The sequence below is a fragment of the Silurus aristotelis genome (genome assembly GCF_946808225.1).
Source record: "Silurus aristotelis genome assembly, chromosome: 1".
NCBI classification, from domain to species: Eukaryota; Metazoa; Chordata; class Actinopteri; order Siluriformes; family Siluridae; genus Silurus; species Silurus aristotelis.
In genome coordinates, this window is record NC_139574.1 from 28,686,177 (window position 1) to 28,710,057 (window position 23,881).

The following is a 23,881-nucleotide window of genomic DNA, read 5'->3' on the forward strand; positions in this document are numbered from 1 at the left end:
TATGTTTATATTTGATTAAAATTGCAAAACAAATCACTAAAAATAGTTATTGATACAATGTCAAGTCAAGTCAAGTAAAAAGGCTTTTATTGTCATTTCTACTATACACAGTGGTACACAGTACAGAGTAAAAATGAGACAACGTTCCTCCAGAACCCTGGTGCTACACTAAACAACATAGAGCTACAACACATAACACAAAGCTACATAAAGTGCAACAGTGAGATGATAAACAGGACAGACAGACAGACAGACAGACAGACAGACAGACAGACAGACAGACAGACAGACAGAGAGACAAACAGTACAGACAGACAGTGCAGACAGTCCAAACAGACAGACAACACAAGACAATACACATAACACAAGTTAGCGCCGACCAGTAAACCTGCTGTGCATTGCTACACAGTCATGAGTCAGCAGAGTGAACAGCAGTGGGCTGAGCACACAGCCCTGAGGGGCCCCAGTGCTTAGCATGGTGATGCTGGAGATGCTGCTCCCGATCCGGACTGACTGAGGTCCAGTTGCAAAGGGAGGTTTTCAGGCCGAGTAGGCTCAACTTCACAATCAGGTGCTGAGGGATGATTGTGTTGAATGCTTAGCTGAAGTCAATGAACAGCATTCGTACATATAAGTCCTTGTTGTCCAGGTGGGTGATGGCCAAATGAAGAGATGGCATCGTCCATGGAGTGGTTTGGACGATAAGCAAACTGCATGGGATCCAGGGAGGGTGTAAGCTGGGTCTTAATGTGCCTCTTGAGGCACTTTATCACGATGGGTGTGAGCGAGATGGACGATAGTCATTGAGGCAGGAGACAGTAGACTTCTTTGGCACGGGAACGATGGTCGTTGTCTTGAGGCACGTAGGAACAACGTTGCTGATCAGGGAGATGTTCAAGATGTCAAGTCAAGTTTATTTCTATAGTGCTTTTCACAACAGACATTGTCTCAAAGCAGCTTTACACAATTTAACAGTTAAGGTGAATGGTGTGCATTTATCCCTGATGAGCAGCCGTGGCGACTGTGGCAAGGAAAAACTCCTTAAGAAGGAGTGAGGAAGAAACCTTGAGGGGAACCAGACTCAAAAGTGGAACGCATCCTCATTTGGATGACATCAAGACTGTGATTATAAATCTTAAAACAATACAGAACACTGGAGAGAGATCAAACATAAGCACTGGAGTGTAAGATTACAAGTAATGTCCTTTCTACAGTTTTATACAGTCATTTGAGAATGACTGAAGATGTCTGTAAAGACATCCTCTAGCTGTTCTGCACATTCCCTGAGCACACTGCCAGGAATGTTGTCTGGTCCAGCACACTTCCTTGGGTAAATGCTGCATAGAGTTTTCCTCACTTCAGCTGTGGTTAGACAGAGCACCTGGTCACTTGGATGAGGGGTGGTCTTCCTCGTAAAAATGCTTTAAGGTTTTAATATTCATAATAATTATAAGTTATAAATTATATTTTGTCCCTAACCTCCCCTCTTTGTTCCTCACTGCTAAACCCTGCCCCACACTGTACCACCCTGGCCCTCACTGCCCCACCCAGCTTTTCAAATCCCTTGAACCATCCATTACTAACCAACCCTGGACCTTACTGCCACATCCCTTTTCTCACTGCCATTTAACTGCTCCTCATTATCCTAATCTGCTCCTCATCTCACTAGGGATGGGTACCAAGAACCTGTATTTTTTTTTACCGGTACATAATTGGGTCAATACCGGACTACTGTTTCAGGACAAACAATACTTTCAACGATAATTGTGTACTTCTGTGTTAATGACAAATTACAACCTGCTGCGAATCATTTTCCATTTCTGAATAATGTCATCAAGTAGCCGACATTTACTCGATGTACATTTAATATCCATGAGCATGTGCAATCAGTCTTGGCGGCAATATTGAAACAGTCCAAAGTTTCGGTTCACGTGACAAAATTAAGTGATACCAATGCAGTAGTGTAATAGTGAACAAGAGGCAACACTAGTAATAAAAAGAAACAATTATAAACAAAATTCGCCATCTACTTCAAGCAATGCACTGTATTTACTATGTCTCTGACATCTCCCGAATTCAACTGCAACTCCCCTGCCTCAGCCTCAAGCAAACGCAACATTCATTAGTTACATTCTTTAGTTAGTACTAGTAGATTTTGGGACACCACATTGGTTTTAAAATATAAATCAAAATATAAATAACCTCACAGGAAATTATAGGCTAGATTTCGATTCCTGGTCAGGGAACCGACCCCAGCCACTAGTGCCGGTCCCAAGCCCAGATAAGTGGGGAAGGTTGCATTAGGAAGGGCATCCTAGATCCTTGTCTTGGTTTACACATCTCTGGTTATTATGTCTTCTTACCCAATCAAGGACAGTTTTAGGTCAGGTTTTTTTCCAATGCGTATATACTTGTCTGTTATCTGCATTAAACTAAAGAAGAACATGTGCGCTATTCTGTGTGCTGTGTGATTCTTCCCTGATCAGAAAAGGCACCTCGGGCATCGTAGATCGCATGGGTAACCTCTCTAAGAATTAAGTTTTGTTTGGGCATGAAAAATCTAACATTTTGGTGTCAGAAGTGTGAAACTTTCCAGCAATATCCGAAGGGAAATCCTTAAAGGTAAGGTAAGTTTTAGGATACTTCCTTGCTTGCGGGGATTGTCCCATTTGACAGCCAAAATGGGCTGCATGTGTGTTTGTGTCTTGGTTATGCATTAATTGTTCAATTAATGATACCAATTTCCTTTGGTGGGATAAATTCATCGCGACAAAGTTTTCCTCACCTAAGACGTAAGATGCAAGATTAGAAGACTTTTTTTTACGGTCTGTCTAATATAGGCGATATTGTCTGAAGTATCCAAAACAATCCAGGATCATTTTTATATGCCCCAAAAAATTATAAAAAACAAAAAAGAAAAGGAAAGACTAAAATTTTGTTTTGGCTTTATAGTCTACTTTTTCTCCTAATTTTTGGATCACAAAATTTGTGCTCTAGCTCTAGCTGTAACCAGAACTGGAGTTCTGACTGATCATCAGCCAAAGTGGATTCATACAAGCAGAATCAAAGTAGAATAATCTTCACTAATTGGTCTAATGGGCTAAAAAGCCTACCTAAGTGAGTACTCAGGGCTGTAACAGCCAAGAGCCCACAGAAAGATCCTTATTTTATAGTAGAAAGGGGGCCACTTCTGGGGTAAAGATCTACTGTAATTTACTTGACTGTTTTGTTTAGCTTACCCTGATACCTGCTCTAGGTCAAAATTTTATAACTATATGTGCATAGTTGTAATTACATTCTGAATTGTCCTCATTCACTTTGAACAAATTGTTCAGAGAGGGGAAACCGTTACGTGTATACCTGATAATTATGCTTATAGACATGTTATTGAACAAGGAGGTTCCCTGGTGGTCTATGGTTAGGATTCGGCACTCTTTCCGCTCCGGCCCGGGTTTGATTCCCGGTCAGGGAACTGACCCCAGCCATTAGGGTTGCACAAGCCAGTGCACTCCTAGTGCCGGTCCCAAGCCCAGATAAGTGGGGAAGGTTGCATTAGGAAGGGCAGCCAGTGTAAAACGTGCCAAATCGAACATGCGGTTCATCATCCGTATTAATGAACATTCGGTTCATTAATACGGATGATCCGCTGTGGCAACCACTAATGTTTGAGGGCACAGATTCACCAGTTACGTTTGTTGCTAGCTTTCGATCATCAGTAATGGGCAGAATTCATTCTCCAATCCTTGAGGAATAGTAAATCACTACAGACATTAAGGCAGGACCTGAATGACTTGCTCACATTAGTGTCCAAGCAGCTGGCCCCTCCGGTTTTGGAGTGTAAAACACAAAGACTGGAAAAGAGCCTGAAAGGAATTTGCTCAGTCACAGTTAATGAACTATTGAGCTTTTTAAAAATGTACATGCAAAGACTTTTTTTTTGCTAAATACGGTGCCTCGCAACACTTAACTGCATTCCTCATATTTAACTTTTTAATTGTAACATTTTATGTTTTTAAAAATTGTAATGACATATTTCAGAAACAGTATTATTTTTCAGGTAAATCTATTTGCTAAATTTGCTAAAAATTATTAATTTAAAACATTAAAATCTGTAGTTTCATAAATGTGCAACCCCTAATGGAAGAAGCTGAAAGAAGTTCACATGTTATTGAACAAGCACTGAGAAACATTAGCCTCATGATGTCCAGGAGAACGTGAAATAACTGCTGAGCAAAGTTTTTTTGAGAAGATTAAGAATTCATTTATGAGTGTTGAATACTACTTTGTTTTAGGATTGATTCTTGTATGTTGAATTGATGGAATTTTACTTTGTATGTTGCCATGTTTGATGACGATGGTAAGACAGGACATAGAGTTCTCGATTGGAGCGGTAATGATGAAGGATTATATGCATGTAGGGATGAAATGAAATGAAATCTGTTGTTTTTTTGTTTTGTCTTTTTCTTTTTATTTGCAGTTTATATTACCAATCTTGTTTCCATGAAGAACATTCTATGTCATACCTGGGCAAACTACAGCCTGCAGGCCACATCCGGCCCTTTGTACGTCCCTGTCCAGCCCGCGTGAGGCCAATCATAAATTATAGGGATGCACCAAAAATTCGCCCACCGAAAATATACGTCTGAAATACCTAAATCTGGATTAGAGCCAACATGTCTGCGGTGTGCGGATAGTGATTTGCAAAACATGCAATGCTGAAATTTAAAGAGGGGGTGTATCTGCAAAGAGTTTCTCCACGTCGGGTTTAATGTATCACCAGAAATCCAAACATCCCAATTGCCATTCTAAAAATGAGAAGAATGCGGCGCAGAAAAGTAAAGTCAATCCGAGCACGCGCAATTCGTCCATAGCGAACGGTTTTGAAAAGGCAAGAACGTTTTTCAGTGATGGAGCCAAGGTCAAAAGGCATAACACAAAAAATGATGGAATTCATTGACTTAGATCAGTGGTCGCCAGTGGATCGACAGGGTTGATCTTTGAAACATTCATGGTGGATCCCGAAAATAATAATTATTATAATATAATATTAATTATTACACGGCTCTTCTTAATGCTGTAGATTAGAACATTCCATTTACTTGAATTGGCTTCCAAACGTTCGGCGGTCAATTATTTTCGTTTAACAGACCGTTGCTAATAATAATTGACCGCTGCCTGTCTGTCAATACTATGAATGGTAACAAATAAATATCAATAATATATAATAATTAATAAAACACTTTTGTAGTTAATTTATTCTTTGAATTGCAATGCATTGATTTTAGTGAGGTTAGTACACACTCATAGCCATAAATGCAATGGTTCTAATAATTGACATAATCTTTTCTTTCGGTGTTTCGGTTTTCGGTTTTGGCCTTGGTTTCCTCATTTTTGGTTTTTGGTTTCGGCCAAGAATTTTCATTTCGGTGCATCCCTAAAATATTATTGTTGGTGTGGCCCTCTGACACAATTCAGGTTTCTCATGTGGCCCCTTTTAAAAATTAATTGCCCACCCCTGTTCTATGTTATAGTGTGAGGCGCTAAATCATAAATGATTTAAAGTGGCCATTGTTAATGTTAAGATGGGCCTCACACTGGTTCTCTAAACACATTCCTATGTTATCTGTTCAGTGTCCATAGGATCTTTTTGATGTGAATATGTAAGGTACACGGAATGTCTTTCTGTGGGCTCATACATCTCTGGTTACTATGTCTTCTTACCCAATCAGGAACAGTCTTAGGTCAGGTTTTTCAGTGTGCATAATTACTAAAGAAGAACATTTGCGCCATTCTGTGTGCTGTGTGATTCTTCCCTGATCAGAAAAGGCACCACGGGCACCTTAGATCGCATAGGAAACCTTTTAAAAAATTAGGTTATGTTTGGCCATGATAAAAATCTAGCAGCAGGCAATAGATAATTAGCCTAATTGCAAGAGATGCCAAAGAACATTCTGTTGTGCTCCTATGCACATGCTGTTCAAATTCTATTGTGTTGTGGTATTATCACGAATCACCACGCAACGGAAACCAGGAGTAAAACAAAGTGTAGTTTTATTGGACTGTAAGAGTCAAACAAAGGAAACTAAGAAACGAGAGTGCGGGAAATATGGAACTTAACTGGAGCAGGTGTAACGAGGATCACAGGACCACAGGAGCAGTAAGGAGTCCTCTACCATACCCTGTAACTGTGTTCGGTAGAGCGGACGGCGAGTGAATGGAGATAGAGCTCTTTTAAAGGGGCCTGATTAAGGGAAAACAGATGCGGGTGATTAATAGAAGGGAGAGGCTGAGCGAGAGTGTTGATAGTTTGAGGGGGGCGTGGCTGGTGGTTCTCTGTCAGGTATATGCAGAGGAAATTTCTCTTTCTTTCTCTCTCTCTCTCTCTCTCTCTCTCTCTCTCTCTCTCTCTCTCTCTCTCTTAAAAGGGCCTTTTTATTTAAAACATTTGCTTTGTTATGAGCCTTTTTCTGTTTGCTTAGAGGCGTTTGTAAACTGCAGTACTAAAGTTTAGCAGTAATAAAATAACTTGAAATTTTTCAAAGTGTTTTCGCATTGTCTTTTTGCAAACTAATAAATTATAAAGAGTAGTATCGATAACATTATCAATAAGTACCGGTATCTATAAGCAGTATTTTCATTGCCCTGAAAGCAGAGCTACAGACATGCCTTTAAAATATCTAAGGTGGTTTCCATGAAGTGTGATTCTGTGACTGTGCTCAACTTTTTTAAACTCACACAGGAAGTTTCCACCCATCATGAATCCACTCTATTATTCAGCAGAAAATCTCATTGTGGTGAGAATTCTCTATTACAAAACTTGCCCAAATCAAGTCATTGTTATACTTGCATTTTATTTATCTATATATAGATATTTGTTTATCTTTTCCTTTCACCTGTATACCAGCCGTGATTGTCTGAACCTTCTTATTTCTTTGTTAAATGCAGCAGTGGGTAAGTTCACTCTTTCCTATTCAGTGTTTTTATTATTCCTGATACTAGTGTTAAATACTGTAGTATTTCACTGTCTAATGAACATAACAACATAAAGAGTGATGGCAAACACTGAACACCCTTTAAGGTCATTTTTTTAATTATTATTTAATTGTATTTAATTTTATTCAATTTAAAAGCAAAATATTTGGTGGAGTTTAAGACTTATACTGCTGCTAGACATAGAGCAGTACCCCTCGATTATTATTAAATATACATGAGTTAACTAGAACCAGGAATTGAGCCCAAAAATATATATTTTTTACGTCTAGAGGTAAATAAAACTATAATATACATTTAGATATATTTAACATTAAATAAGTGTGTCTAGCAAATATAAGTAATTATTTTAAATAATATCCCTGTAATTAACATTTTATACTGGCTATGTATTTGTACAATTTTGGCTATTGTTTTGTCTAAAAACATACAAATGTTTTAAACATTAATTGAATAAATTTAAACTACAAAGGGAATTTAGTGCACTTCAAATAAATCACAGGATTTACAAACATTTTGCTAATGTTAAAAAAAGGCTTTATTACAAAAGTAATTAAACATTTAAAAAATGCTTACTAAATCTTTCTACTAAATCTGTAAATATATAATTTGTAAAATGATTTTTCTACTAAATTAATAAAAGGTTGTTTAAAAGTGTATATTTAACACCTTAAAAGATTTCCATTTTAAAGCACTTTGCAATGTTCTTTAACTAAAAGTCTGGTGTGTTAGACATAGGCAGTATGGTAGAACAAAATATATTTTCTGAATCCTTTTAGCTGGTAAAGCCTGCTTGAATCTGTGTGGTTGGTGTGAACCACAGTCTGCCACAAAATGTAAAAGAACTAAGAAGTAAAGGATATAACCACATAGTGACTTCCTGTTATTTCCCGAGATGCAGAAGACATTTTATGTACTCTCCATCACCAGTGTCACATCACACCAACATCTTATATGTTAATGACCTACAAGATGACATATTAAATCAGTTTTTCTTTATTTCTGCATAAGACAAACAATAAAAATAGTGTTTTCGGGTGACACATTTATTCATGTCACGAGTAGCCTTAAAACCCACACAAGTCTTTTCTAGTGTCAAAGTCATTTGCATATTCTAGATTTTTAAACAAATTTAAATGTAAGGTCAGAGTTTCTGATTTATAATGCATAAATGAATAAACAAGCTATTTTTCCTCACTTATTACACTATTATACTATTGCTATTACACTATTATTCAAAACGTTCCCCCTAATTTTTTAGTATAATCTTGTTTAAAAATGTGTAGAGCTTCAATAAAAACATCATTATTTTCTGGCTTTGTGTGTCTTATTAACAAATCTGCGCTACATATGATTATGTTTATTTTGGGGGTTTGGGTTTCTTGTTTTTTTTGGAGGTGGGGCGGTTGATAAAAAATTCGGAGAAGAATGATGTAGAGAGAAACACAACAACACACACAAGAAAAACACAGCCATCATTTATGGTATAAAAGCACTGACACTGGACACTCCTTCCATAAATGTTGAGAAACAGAAAAGTTCACCACACTAAATGATTTTGTAACTTGTTTATAATGAGTGAAGGGTGTGCTGTACACATCCTGTAAATGCACGGTTAGTGTAGAAACAATAACGCATTAAAAAAGCGTATTAACATCAACCTGCACTACTGTCAGGACTGCTGTTCTAGAAAATGAATCAGCACTTTCTAGTTTGAGAATTTCGACGAAGTAAATATTCTATGTGAATGAAGTGAGTGTGTGAATTGTGTGTTAATTTCTTTATTAAAGCTCATGACGCTTCGTGCGCTTCCTCTCCCCCGCTGATGTGCCCTCTTCAGCTTCATCAATTATTCACTGGGAGTGCCAGCTGAAAGGGTAAAGGGAGGAGTGTATTGCCCAGTTATCTCCCTATCTTACACAAACACACACAAACACAAACACTGCAACTATACATTTGTATTTGTTATTAGAAAGTTGTAAGTTCAAATCCCAGACTGAACTGTTTCTTATTGTTGGTCATAAATAATTAAATATAATTGTAAGATAATATTTATGTAATGAGTGTGTGTGTGTGTGTGTGTGTGTGTGTGTGTGTGTGTGTGTGTGTGTGTGTGTGTGTGTGTGTGTGTGTGTGTGTGTGTGTGTTTGTTGGACATGTAAGAGTTACAGCTGTCACTCAACAGGCAGCAGGATGAGAGGAAGAAGGAAGAGAGAGGTTAAATGACAGAGGCAGGGGCACAGAGAGAAAGAGAGGGACAGATAGAAAGGGAGAGAGGGACAGACAGAAAACACAGAAGCTTGAATCTTTTATCCATTGATAGAACGATGGAGAGGTGTAGCAACACGTCTTTCTCCCGGAAAAGAAGTTTTACGTTCGGCGCGTATGGAGGGTGAGAATGTTATATGTGTGTGTGTGTGTGTGTGTGTGTGTGTGTGTGTGTGTGTGTGTGTGTGTGTGTGTGTGTGTGTGTGTGTGTGAGTGAGTGTGGTGAAGGAGTCAGGGGTGTCTGTGTGTGTCTCCACTTTTTAGATTTTTTTACTTGTACATCAAAAAACATTCTCTTTGTATTAATGTACAGCAGCAGCAGCATCATCATCACATATACACCATCACTGTAATCACAATTGATGATTATCTTTGTTGTTCATAACATTTCCTATTTTTATTCGTTTGTTTATTAGGTTTATGACTGTTTAATCACTTAAATTATTTATAATTAAACTAAATGATTGTTGTTATATATTATTGTTATTATTGAATTGAATATTGTGCTGTGATGTAAATAATATCCTCATCACTGATCTAGTGACTCGTTAAGCTCCTAATAACTGATTAGTAATGGATCTCCAGTACGTGGTACATTTAGCTGCCTGTGTGACTGACCTCCACAGCAGGAACCCTGAGATCTAGAGGGAATCTGGGAGGTTCTTTCACAAAGAGCTTGATTTAAGTTTCTAATAACAGAACTTTGGGTTAGAGTTATTGACCCAGAAAGTTAAAACAAATCAGAAATAGAGTTTAAGGACTATACAGAATAATAATTCAGAGATGAGCATAATGAGAGCATCATAAATCCATGCAGGAATGAAATTATGGATTTGTTAACAATTTAGTTTTTAATGCACACACACACACACACACACACACACACACACACACACACACACACACACACACACACACACACACACAGGTCTGATTTGTATTGTGTTACAGGATTGACAGGTTCATCAGTGATACTGAGAGCAGGTAAAACACACACACACACACACACACACACACACACACACACACACACACACACACACACACACACACACTTTCTGTTTAATATTAACCCTGATTTTCACAGTGTTTTATTTAATTGATTATGAATCGCTTTTATTTGATTCTAGTAGGACTGAGTCTCTCGGGCACAGCATTCTGGATATTTTAGACTCTCCATCTAACGAGACCAAACCTTTCGTCCCTGCAAACCCCAACCAGAAGGTCAAATAATTTATTTATTCAATTTTTTCTTTTTATTAAAATGAAAAAAAAAAATTTAATTATGTGCATCAAATTAATTCTTCAGTAGTACATGTTGAAAAATGCACCACAGATTTTAAGTGAAGATTTGCTTAAATCATGCTCATTTTCTGAAAAAGATTTTGTTTAGTGCAATTTATAAAACTGTCTATTATTTATTTATAGATTATGTTTATTACAGTTTATATTTTAATATACTTTTTTGCACCTGCATAAGGCACTCATTTTAACATATTTATGTGTGCTGTTTGTAGGTATATATGATCTAGAATTAAAGTTGAATCGTGTTGGTGTTCATCTTATCTGCAGGTGACTGAGCTATTCGAGATTATTGAAAAGCTACAGGTAATATTCATTCATAATTCAGCAACTTGATGTGTGTGTGTGTGTGTGTGTGTGTGTGTGTGTGCGTGTGTGTGTGTGTGTGTGTGTGTGTGTAGCTCATTGGTGGATGAAGTACACAAAGCATGTACTTTAGTACAAGTAGAGATACAGTAGGTAAAATATTATTCCAGTAAAAGTAAAAGTTCTCCCTTTAAGTATTTGCCATCAAATGTACTTAAGTATTCAAGTACTACGATTTATTATGACTATAATGTCCTATTATCCTCTTGTCTATTGTGCTCTTGCTTAATCATCTCAGTTTAAGTGAAAAGACTCTTATGTTACTCTTAGCACACCAATCTATTAATATAATGATATTAATGAGTTAAATACTGATTAATATCTATTAAAATGATCATAAGTCTAAAACCAATTCAATGATTTCAAAAAAGATCACGCAAATAAGGACATGGGTGTTGTAGCAAGTTACAGTCAGGAGATTCTTCCATCATTTATTACTCTTAAAACTGACGCTGAATTGTATGTTCGTGCTAAGTAGATACCACCAAGCAGCAATGGCATTTCTAGGCCCTGGGTGAACTACGCCATAAACCAACGTTTCCCCCATCGATTAGTTTCAACTTTAAAAAGCTCTTCTTTGCTTCAGCTACCATCACTGGATGGGTGAGATATATTCTAAGAGCAGTCCATAAATGTGGATTCATTTCTGAGCGCATTATACATGTATAAATATCACCCTAAATGCATTTAACGTACAATTAAATACACTTGTCATTTTTGCACAATTTATCAAACTCTCAGAACCAAGAACCATAAACTCCTTGGCTAATTGTAGCCATAAGTTACATACAACATATTTATCCTTATCATATATGTCTTTTAAATTAGTTATTTAAGCTGCACTGGAGATTACCCTTACTGAACTCAAATCAGGACCTTTTCAGTACAATCACAGAAATCCTTTATGACATCACCTCGATTTAAGGTAACCATATCTATAAGTACTAGTTTAACTACAATCCTACTAGAATTGTTAAGTTGTGATTGTTTTGTTGCTACACATTATGATAAATTCCATGCTATAAATTATTATATTATGCAGCTAAAATAAATATTAGTGCTCTGTATGTAAAGGCATAGAAGGCAACAGTGATATACAGGTTTTAGGCTATATTTTGCTTTGAGAACGATATGAGTGATAGAGCTTCAAACACACCTTTATCTTCTGCACATTTCCACCCTACTTCTTTTCTCTTTTTTCTTAATTGGGTTTCCTGAGGGTTTTTTGTCATCAATAATTGACATTTTTTGGGGTTTTTTTCTTTATTGAAAAACAAAAAAGTTTTCATTCATATTATAATGAAATATTGTAAATATAATACTATTTTTTTTAAATAAAAACCATAAAAATAAAATCAATTAAAGGAGGGTTTGTTTAACAAGATTGTGGAAGGTGAGAGGATGCCTGAGGAATGGAGAAGGAGTGTGCTGGTACCGATCTTTAAACATAAAGGAGATGTGCAGTCTTGCAGTAACTACAGGGGAATAAAGTTGATCAGTCACACCATGAAGTTATGGGAAAGAGTAGTGGAAGCCAGGCTGAGAGAAGAGGTGACAATCTGTGAACAACAGTATGGTTTCATGCCGAGGAAGAGCACCACAGATGCCTTATTTGCTTTGAGAATGTTGATGGAGAAGTATAGAGAAGGACAGAAGGAATTGCATTGTGTATTTGTGGATTTAGAGAAAGCAGACGACAGAGTGCCAAGAAAGGAGTTGTGGTATTGTATGAGGAAGTCAGGTGTGTCAGAGAAGTATGTGAGGGTGGTGCAGGACATGTATGAGGACAGTGTGACAGCAGTGAAGTGTGCAGTAGGAACGACAGACTGGTTCAGGGTGAAGGTTGGACTGCATCAAGGATTGGCCCTGAGTCCTTTCCTGTTTGCAGTGGTGATTGACAGGTTGACGGACGAGGTCAGACAGGAGTCTCCCTGGACTATGATGTTTGCAGATGATATTGTGATTTGTGGTGAGAGTAGTTAGCAGGTTGAGAAGAGCCTTGAGAGGTGGAGATATGCGCTGGAGAGAAGGGGAATAAAAGTCAGTAGGAGAAAGACATGTGTTCATGTGTGTGAATGAGAGGGAGGGCAGTGGAGTTGTGCGGTTATAGGGAGAAGAGGTGGAGAAGGTGGAGGAGTTTGGGTACCTGGGGTCAACAGTGCAAAGTAATGGAGAGTGTGTTAGAGAAGTAAAGAAAAGAGTGCAGGCAGGGTGGAGTGGGTGAAGAAGAGTGGCAGGAGTGATTTGTGATAGAAGAGTATCTGCAAGAGTGAAAGGGAAAGTTTATAGGACTGTGGTGAGACCTGCGATGATGTATGGATTAGAGACAGTGGCATTGAGTAAAAGACAGGAGGCAGAGCTGGAGGTAGCAGAGCTGAAGATGTTGAGGTTTTCGTTGGGAGTGACGAGGATGGACAGGATTAGAAATGAGTTTATTAGAGGGACAGCCCATGTAGGATGTTTTGGTGACAAGATGAGGGAGACGAGATTGAGATGGTTTGGACATGTGCAGAGGAGGGACATGAGTTATATTGGTAGAAGAATGCTGAGAATGGAGCCACCAGGAAGGAGGAAAAGAGGAAGACCAAGGAGGAGGTTCATGGATGTGGTGAGGGAAGACATGCAGGTAGTTGGTGTGAAAGAGGCAGATGTACAGGACAGGGTGGTATGGAGACGGATGATCCGCTGTGGCGACCCCTATTGGGAGCAGCTGAAAGAAGAAGAAGAAGAAGATACATACATGGTTACAACAAAAAGTAGAAATTTTGATCTTTGAGTAAATTGAAAGTTTGGGCATCCTTTCTGAACATTTACATTTCCATAAATTTAATTTGGATTCAGCTCTCCTTAAAAAAAAAAATATCAAAACAATGATTATATCCTGGTGTATTTCTGCAGGGCAGCAGACTAGACGAACAGCGCTGTGAGTTTCCTCCACCATTTAAAGTACGCTCTATTCATCACCTCATATTTATTATCATCATATAGTAAAAAAAAAAGAAAAAGATTTTTGTGGTAAAAGTGGGGTTTATACTCTGTACTGTGTGTGTGTGTGTGTGTGTGTGTGTGTGTGTGTGTGTGTGTGTGTGTGTGTGTGTGTGTGTGTGTGTGTGTGTGTGTGTGTGTGTGTGTGTATTTCTCTCATCTGAGTCATCCTATGTCACTCAGTCACGGCTGTTAAAGATAGGGGACAGTTTGCCCCTCATTCTGCCCCCGAAATCTGGAGGTTACTGGATCGACCCTCCTTTGGACAGACATGTTGAGACGAGTCCCACTTCTTCTAGTCCCTCGTTCGGCCTTGAGACGTACGACATCATGGAGAGAGACAGCGAGGCTAAAATCTACCAGGAGTTTTTCAGACACAGGGTCAGAACAACTTCATTGTGTTCACTACATAGATTAGATTAGATTAGATTAGATTAGATTAGATTAAACTTTATTGTCATTGTGCAGGGTACATGTACAGAGCCAATGAAATGCAGTTTGCATCTAACCAGAAGTGCATAGCTTATTTACAAGTGGCAGTGTAATAAACAAGGGTATGAGGGTATACAGAAGGTGTAGTAATATGTACATAGAACTGAATAAGGGTATATATAGTGTGGTTTTTATATCAGTATGATACAGTATGAAGTTGTATGACAGATATAGCTGTACAAAAGGAATGTCATTATGAATATATATATATATATATATATATATATATATATATATATATATATATATATATATATATATATAAAATCAAATCAAATCAAATCAAATCAAATCAATCAAATCAAATTTTATTCATCACATACACATACATACAGGGTACGACATGTAGTGAAATGCTTTGTACGATGGTCCAGCATGAGGGAATAGGATGGGGGAAAGAAAAGGAGGCAGATAAATAACTATAAGGTATAAGAAAAACTATTTAAAATAAAATAAATAAATAAAATAAAGTAAAAGAATATAAGGTATGAAGATATATAGATATATAAAAGGATAATGTATGAGCAGATATACATTTAAACAGTAAACAGTAAACAATGTGTAGTGAAAAAATGTAAACAAAATAAAAATGTAAACAATATGTAAACAATAGGCAGTTTGTGGTGGGTTGTCCATAAAGTGTCCGTGTGCGGTATGGTGTGGTTTAAAGGTCCGTAAAGTGTCCATGTGCAATATGGTGCAATATGGTCCATGTGGTATGAGTGGTCCCCTGGTGGTCTAGTGGTTAAGATGCAGCGCTCTCACCGCTGCGACCCGGGTTCGAGTCCCGGTCAGGGAACCATCCCCAGCCACTCTCAGTGCCGGTCCCAAGCCCGGATAAATTGGGGAGGGTTGCGTTAGGAAGGGCATCCAGCATAAAACATATGCCAAATCAAACGTGCTGAGGATCCGCTGTGGCGACCCCTAACGGGAGAAGCCGAAAGAAACTTAATGGTCCATGTGGTATGAATAAAATAAAAAGCGCACTGCGCTGTGCAAGTCCAGAGTTTAAAGTATCGTGGTGCGAATGGTGAGATATGTTTAAAGTGACGTGGTGCGAAGGTGAATATATGTACAGAGAAGTGTGATGATGATGATGGTGGAGAGAGTGGGCCAGTTCTAGATCCTGGGTGTTTCCTGGTTTAAACACCGGATGGCCTGCAGGAAGAAGCTCCTCCTCATTCTCTCTGTGTTCGCTTTCAGGGAGCGGAAGCGTTTTCCTGAACGCAACAGAGAAAAGAGTCCATTGTTGGGATGGCTGAGGTCCTTCATAATCTTTCTGGATATACACAGAAACAGAATAAATATGGATGGACATACAGAAGTGTAAAGATTTACATTATGGGTGGTGCAAGGATGCATGATTTTAAAGTGGTGCAAAATAGTGCAAAACACAGAAGAAAAGTGACAGTGGTGATTGTTAACAACTATATCAACTGTTCAGTGCAGAAACAGCCACAGGAAAGAAGTTATTTTTGTTAGTCTATTTGTTCTGGCTCTGAGACAACGGTAGTGTCTGCCCGATGGGAGCAATGTAAACAGTCTGTGGTTGGGGTGAGAGGGATTTTTGATGATGCCCCTCGCCCTTTGCAAACAGGGTTTTTTGAAAATGTTCTCCAAGGTGGGTAGTTCAATACCGATGATTCGTTGGGCGGTTTTCACCACCCTCTGAATTGCTTAACAGTCTGAAGCTGTGCAGCTGCTATACCACACTGAGAAGCAGTTTGTGAGGATACTCTCAATTGTACAGCAGTAAAAGTTCTCCAGTATCCTGTAGCACAGACAGGACTTTTTAAGTCTCCTCAGAAAATATAGGCGCTGTTGTGCCTTTCTGATCAGGATGGAGGAGTTTAAGACCAGGTGAGGTCCTCAGAGATGTGTATTCCAAGGAACTTAAAGCTGGGTACACGCTCAACAGCAGTTCCGTTGATGTGAATTGGAGGATGAGTGTGATTGCCAGCACGTCTGAAATCCACAACGACTTTGACTGGTCTTTTTGGTGTTAAGTTCCAGGTTATTGTCCTCACACCATGCTACTAGGTGCTGGATCTCCTCCCTGTAAGCAGTCTCGTCGTTACCTTCAATCAGGCCTACCACTGTGGGGTCGTCTGCAAACTTTATAATGCTGTTTGAGGTATGTACAGGTATGCAGTCATGGGTGAAAAGGGAGTACAGCAGTGGAGACAATACACATCCCTGAGGAACCCCAGTGCTGATGGTGAGACTGGAGGAGGTGACAGTGTTTAGACGAACAGACTGTGATCTGTTCGTAAGGAAGTCCAGAGTCCACTTGCAAAGTTGTGTGCTGATGCCAAGTTGTTCCAGCTTCAGGGTTAGCTTGGAAGGGCTAACTGTATTAAAAGCTGAGCTGAAATCAACAAACAGCATCCTGGCATAGGTGTCAGGGTTATCCAAGTGAGTCAGGACAGAATGAAGTACAGTGTAAAATGGCGTCCTCAGTTGATCTGTTTGGGCGATAGGCAAATTGGTAAGAGTCCAGGCTGGGTGGCAGACAGGCTTTAAGGTGGGTGAGGACCTAGTACCCTTTTGTCATGATTAGTTCACTTGCTAATTACAGATCAGGTCAGAGATATCATTGGAAAAAGCTGAGGATTAAGCAGAATGAACGAATGTAGTTTGGAATTAATTCCTAAATTATTCACTGAGTAATAGACTTTATTACTTGCACTAGTGGGCACTACTTATCACTGTTGTGTTCTATTGTCCACATGTAGGCTTTTAAACTGCAGCACTCAGAGTAATTTCAGCATTTCTTTTCCTCCCTCAGTACCATCACTCATTCACTGCAGTCGATCCCTCACTTGGGCCACTCGTTCTCTCCGTCTGTCTGGAAGAGGAGGAGAACCGACTAAGGGTCATTCTCAGGTCAGTGCTGTCGGGCACTTTTTAGATTTGTGTGTCTCTCTCTCTCTCTCACTCTCTCTCTCTGTCTCTCTCTCTCTCTCTCTCTCTCTCTCTCTCTCTCTCTCTCTCTCTGTCTTATCCTCTCTCGTTTTTAAATTTTTTTAATTAACTTTTTACTCCTTTAAATTATTTCCCCATATCTCTCTCTCTCTCTCTCTCTCTCTCTCTCTCTCTCTCTCTCTCTCTCTCTCTCTCTCTCTCTCTCCCATTCTCTCTCACACACACACTTTGTTTTCGTCTGTAGGATGAACGAGTGCTCTCTGCATGCGACCTTCTCTGTCTTTCTCTTCCAAAACTTTCCTACAGCTGTAGAGCTTGCAAAGGTATTTAGAGATGAGTTCTTCATTTGGAAACATGTAAATAGAAAATAAAACTCCAAATGAGAGCTCAGAGTTGTACTGCTCACTGTGTGCAGATGCTGAGTGGCAGCGTGAGTGTGTCCAGTTTTGAAGTGGTCAGTTACCTGAAGGTCAGATTTTATTAAATAGAATTTTAACCATTAAAAACATTGCTCCTAAACACAATTCTTGATATTTAAATGATCAAAAATATTATTGTGTGTGTGTTTCAGGCTCCAGAGCTGATTACGGCATTTGATGAACATAGAGTGTCTCAAAACTTTAAATTTGGGGTTTTATATCAGAAAGAAGGACAAGTAATTATTATTATTATTATTATTATTATTATTATTATTATTATTATTATTATTATCATAATTATGATCATAGTTATTATAAATAGTATTATCTACCATGGTGTTATATATAAATTGAGGGAGAACCAGTCTAGGTGTATGGGAAAGTAAATCTGGTACAGTCTGGGACATGTGTGTGTCTGTGTGTTTGTTATAGTTAACAGAGGAGGACATTCTCAGTAACAGTGAGGAAAGTGAGGAGTTTAAACATTTTCTGTCTATTCTGGGACAAACTGTTAAACTGCGAGGATTCACCGGGTAACTCAACAAAAAAACACACACACACACACACACACACACACACACACACACACACACACACACACACACACACACAGCACAACACCTGCACCTCTTGTCCTACCACAGGCATCACACAGCCTAATAAAGACCTATAACACATCTATAATACATTCTGTAGGTCAGTAACAGTGGATCTGTAAAAATATCATGAGTTTGTGCACAAAATGTACAAGTTTGTGTAATAAAATGATTGTGCTGATTGCTCAGCTTTAGAGGGGGTCTGGATGTTTCACATGGACAAACAGGAAGTGAGGCGGTGTTTACTTCCTTTCATGGCCGAGAGATCATGTTCCATGTATCAACTAAACTACCCTTTACAGATGGAGATACACAGCAGGTAGGGCAACAAACAGACAGACATATCAATACAAATAAATGAACAAATAAGAAATAATAATAAGCGGAAGAAAAACAACAATAATCCACAATATGTGCCATTTTTATGGCTCCCCATTCTCATCGAGACACACAGGAATAGGGAGATTGTGGTTTTTGTGCTTGTGCGTTTTCACCTTTAGTGGAATACATGGGAAATGGGCGGGAATACACCCCCACAGTGCAGTGATGATGTGAAGTATAGTGAACTGTGTGTGGTTTGGGACACTCCCACAGTGCACTGATGATGTGTGTTCAGCTCCAAAGGAAGCGACACATAGGAAATGACATTGTGGCAGTGGTGTATCAGGAAGGCAGGACGCCGTTTCTCTGTGATGTCATTAGCTCACACTTTCTTCACTGCTTCATCGCTGTGAGGAGGGTAAAACGTGAAAACGGGTCAGATGGAGGAGACGGCGGGGCATTTCAGGTAGGTGACTGTATGTATATGGGTGTGTATATATAAGTTTTAGACAGTTATATAACTGTCTCTTTGATTGACAGGTGTCCATCACAGCAAGGGAGGATGTGCCTCCATTTGGTCCACCGCTTCCAAACCCTCCCATTTTTACAGAGGTGAGCATTTTCATTTGTGATTGTGATTAGTAATACACAGCAAATGCTCATCACATTTGTTTGTGTTGACATCAGCATATCTCAGTGTTAATATGTGTCTCACAGGGTTCCGTGTTTCGGGAGTTTCTCCTGACCAAACTGATCAACGCAGAGATTTCGTGTTACAGAGCCGAGCGCTTCAGTAAATTGGAGGTAATAAAGTCCAGCTCACTGTATCAGCATCGATACACACAGCCACCTGTCTCACTCTATCCTCACTCTGTCACCTGCTCTACACACAGACACCTGTCTCACTCTCTCCTCACTCTGTCACCTGCTCTACACACAGACACCTGTCTCACTCTCTCCTCACCATGTCACCTGTTCTACACACAGCCACCTGTCTCACTCTCTCCTCACTCTGTATCCTCTGTTCTACACACAGCCACCTGTCTTACTCTTTTCTCACTCTGTATCACCTGTTCTACACACAGCCACCTGTCTTACTCTTTTCTCACTCTGTATCCCCTGTTCTACACACAGCCACCTGTCTCATTTTATACTTACTTTGTCCTCTGCTTTATACAGAGCCACCTGTCTCACTCTATCCTTACTCTGTCCTCTGCTTTACACACAGCCACCTGTCTCACTCTATCCTTACTCTGTCCTCTGCTTTACACACAGCCACCTGTCTCACTCTATCCTCACTCTGTATCACCTTCTTTACACACACAGCCACCTGTCTCACTCTTTTCTTACTCTGTATCACCTTTTATACACATAGCCACCTGTCTCTCTCTCTCTCTCTCTCTCTCTCTCTCTCTCTCTCTCTCTCTCTCTCCTCACTCTGTCACCTGCTCTACACACAGCCACCTGTTTCACTCCCTCTTCACTCTGTTTTTTTCTCTTCACACAACCACCAGTCTCACTATTTCCTCACTCTGTCACCTGCTCTACACACAGCGACCTGTCTCACTCTATCCTTACTCTGTCACCTGCTGGACACACAGCCACCTGTCTCACTCTCTCCTTACTCTGTCACCTGCTGGACATACAGCCACCTGTCTCACTCTCTCCTCACTCTGTCTCTTTCTCTACACACAGCGATCTGTCTAATTCTCTCCTCACACCGTATCAGCTTTTTTACACACAGATGCCTGTCTCACTCTTGCTGTTCCCTAAAGCTGCGCACTCGCTCCTCTCTGCTGGAGGCGCTGAGGTCTGAGCTGTCCTCACGCTCCCAGTACATGATGGGAAACTCAGCACCACCCACCAGCACAGTGGCCCCACCTCCAGAAGGGGGAGGGGGATTTATTGAAAACTTTAAAGTGAGACTCCTCTGATTATAATTCATAGAGTGGTTTATTACCTAATACATGCATGTGTAGTGTAAATATGTCTGTCTCAGTTCTTCTATCTGTCTCAATCCTTCTGTCTCTCAGTCTCTTTCTCCTTCTTCTATCTGCCTTTCTTCCTTTTTTGTCCTACTTCCTCCCTGTCCTGTCCATGTCTCTCTTTGCTCATGCTTGTCTTCCCACCTATAAATATTGTCCTCCTTTTCTTTCTACTTCTATTTTTTTCTCTGTATCATTTCTGGCTGGCTATCCTTTTGTTCCTCTTTACTTACTGTCTGTTTTACTGTATATCTCTCTCTATTCCCTGTTTGCCTTTTTTATTCCTACTATCAATTTTTTCCCTATTTGTATCTCTTCCTGTCTGTCTCTTCTGTAGAGAGCTATAAGAGTGCGCAGTCACTCTTTTGACACCTTGGGAGTTGTGAAGAAGACAGGCCAAAAACAACGGGTAAAACCTGCTCACACACACACACGCACGCAAGCACACACACACACACACACACACACACACACACACACACACACACACACACACACACACACACACACACACACACACAGAGATGTATAACTTAGTCTGCTTTTTTTCCCTCAGTTTAGCAGACACGATAATAAACTGAGATTGACTCCACTTATTTATGATGATAGCATCAACATTTATTTATTCATTATATTGTAAATTCAGTTTTATTAATTGTATTAGATCTTTATTCTTTATTTGAAATTGTTTAATTTTACCCTTTAACTACCAATCCCATTTTTTATACATTTTTTATTCCATTCCATTGTATTTCACAGAACAAATGTACATGTTATGCACAGTTGTGTATGTGACAGAAAAAAATTAGATTTTTAATTGAACACTTTTTAATAAATATTATTTTACCGTGGCTTATTGATAGTTATTAATTAGGGTTGTATCGATTCACCCGGGTCACAATTTGATTCTCAGAATATTTTCGTGAAATTCGATTCATTAAAATGAAGTCTCTGAGCAAGGAAATGATTGACTGAAAAAGATTGAGCTCTGTAGCAGCACATGTAAAGTCACTTTGAAAATAGAGCTCCAAAGTAGCTAAAATGTCCGATTTCACTGTATTGTTTAAAGCTCCTGTAGATCAGACTGGTTCAGGTGGTAGTGTTATACAAAAGCTTTTTAATTGTAACAGTGTAGTTGTGTAACCATACAACCCTGGCTGGTCACTTCACATGATAAATCTGATCAGAAAGTCACATTTGTGTTTTCTGTTTCTCTTTTAGGATAGTGAGAGGTGAGTCAGTTTTTAGAAGAATATTCTACATCTTCACATCATATTAAACAATAAAAGCATCCTGATTTACAATAAGTGATTGAATACAACGTTTCTATCATCCCACAGTGAAGCAGGACACTGCAGCCCACAGGAAGACATGTAACAGCCACTCACTTCCTATCTGAGAGGTGATACAGAGACTCAACACTGAGACTCAGAAGCAGACATGGAAATATTTCGTGATTCAGAATCCTACAGATATTTATTCTGTGTTCTGTTTTAGTTTTAAGCTGCTTTACACCAAAAAAAAATCACATCACATGACTGAAGGTGTAGGCCAATAAATAGTGTTGGATTATGAAATTGAGAGAACAAACGAATGGTCTCTGTTTCATAAAACAAAATTATTTATTAAAAAAAAAAGAAATGGGATTTTTTAATAAAAAAGAACACAGCAGAAAATTTAAATGTATTATCATAACAGATTTATATACATTTTCAGTGAATTTTCTCACCCCAAACACTTTATAAAATATATTTATTCTCAATATAAAACAATAATTACATTTATTATTATTATTCACAAATAATTTATCTTTTGCACACCTTCACAATCCACACCATTCACACAAATCCATACACACAAGCCTATTATTTTAGATGATTTAATTGTAAATAATTTTTTAACTGAGGTAACAGTTTACACACATTTACACCTACATTATGCTAACAAATGTGTTTAATCGTTTATTTGTTAGTTAGTTACTTGGTATTTTTTTTAATAATAGATACATAGATAAAATAACAATAAAATGGTATAACTAAAAGCCAAAAGGAACAAAAAAAGTATACATTAGAATTGGATTAATGCTTTTTGCCTTTTGTTTGTTAGTTCATTCATTGTCCCATCCTGCATATCAGTAGCTGGTGCAATTCTGGTGAGTGAGATGGAGAATAAACTGTGAAATTCATTAAGCAAGCCTCTTTAGTGACCTGCTAGACATATTGATGGATTTCTACTCACTTTATGGATTTTGTGTTTCAGACATGGTTTACCTTCTTTATATTTATATATTTATCTAGTGACTATTACTGTGCTATCTGTTTGCAAACTTGAAAATAAATTCATTAAAAACAGCTGAAAGAAATTAATAATTTGTGAGATTTTGTGTTTATCTGAAAGTTATGGAAATATAGAATATTACAAGCTTTGGTTTAAAAAATAAAATGAAAATATCTGTTAATGAAAACAATTCTTAGGTTAAAAGGAAAGTGTCCATTCATTAGTTATTGTTTTATGATTATAATTATGATTATGAGTATGATTATAAGTATTATTATTATTATATTCAGACACAGATACACACACACACACACACACACACACACACACACACACACTTTTAGTTTTAAATGCCTTTACATGAATCTAGTGACTGTGTATGTATACAGAGAGTGTATTGTATATATTATACAGAGTATATAATACAGTATATGTAGAGATACTATATATACAGGGAATTATCCTTATTTCCATTTGCTTACACTAACTAAATAGGCTAAACTTTTCTGATAATGATGAGTGGTGAAGTGGTTTTGGAGTTACTCTTCTACTCATTTTGTAATTCTTTCCAGCTGAGAACTTCTCTCTGTCCCCGTTTTATTAATGTGTAATCAGAATATACTACAGAAGCTTGTAGTCAGGCTGAAATCATGTAGCTGGTAATGTTAAACTCTTCACACTTAAAAATTTTTTTTGCTGCACTTGAGCTATGGTCCCTAATGATTCAGTGCCTCAGAAACACAAAATGTATGTATATTCTGAGAGTTTTCAGTTAAACAGGTGGATTGTGACAAGACAAGAAAAAGAAAGGAAAATTATTTTTAATTTATTATTTTTTGAATCATTAATTCTATTTTTTTTATTATTACACATGTATTTTATTACCTTTTATTATGTAATGTTTTTTTTTCTCAGTAAAAATCTCAATAAACTTAACTGGGACCCGTCTCAATTT

General features: G+C 38.3%; 1 protein-coding gene and 1 long non-coding RNA gene across 3 annotated transcripts; one reads left to right on the plus strand and one right to left on the minus strand.

Moving 5' to 3' along the window:
• Positions 1-9,142: 9,142 nt before the first annotated feature.
• On the plus strand, positions 9,143-23,018 carry rap1gapl (RAP1 GTPase activating protein-like). The gene is made up of 18 exons (XM_083557613.1): positions 9,143-9,382; positions 10,210-10,242; positions 10,389-10,482; positions 10,831-10,866; positions 13,825-13,872; positions 14,095-14,292; positions 17,192-17,289; positions 17,573-17,651; positions 17,744-17,797; positions 17,900-17,983; positions 18,180-18,280; positions 18,533-18,662; positions 18,960-19,130; positions 19,205-19,276; positions 19,382-19,468; positions 20,440-20,583; positions 20,987-21,058; positions 21,871-23,018. Exons 1-18 carry the CDS (start codon positions 9,213-9,215, stop codon positions 21,883-21,885), a joined length of 1,686 nt encoding a protein of 561 aa, XP_083413739.1. The 5' UTR covers positions 9,143-9,212; the 3' UTR covers positions 21,886-23,018.
• Positions 19,450-20,125, minus strand: LOC310735057. Of its 2 annotated transcripts, XR_014536212.1 has the most exons (4): positions 20,110-20,125; positions 19,944-19,973; positions 19,705-19,802; positions 19,450-19,561 (listed from the first exon to the last, which is right to left on the minus strand). It is a non-coding gene; the product is annotated as an uncharacterized lncRNA (long non-coding RNA). The 2 variants fall into 2 exon arrangements; XR_014536213.1 differs by lacking the exon at positions 20,110-20,125 and having other exon boundaries at positions 19,944-19,987.
• Positions 23,019-23,881: the final 863 nt, after the last annotated feature.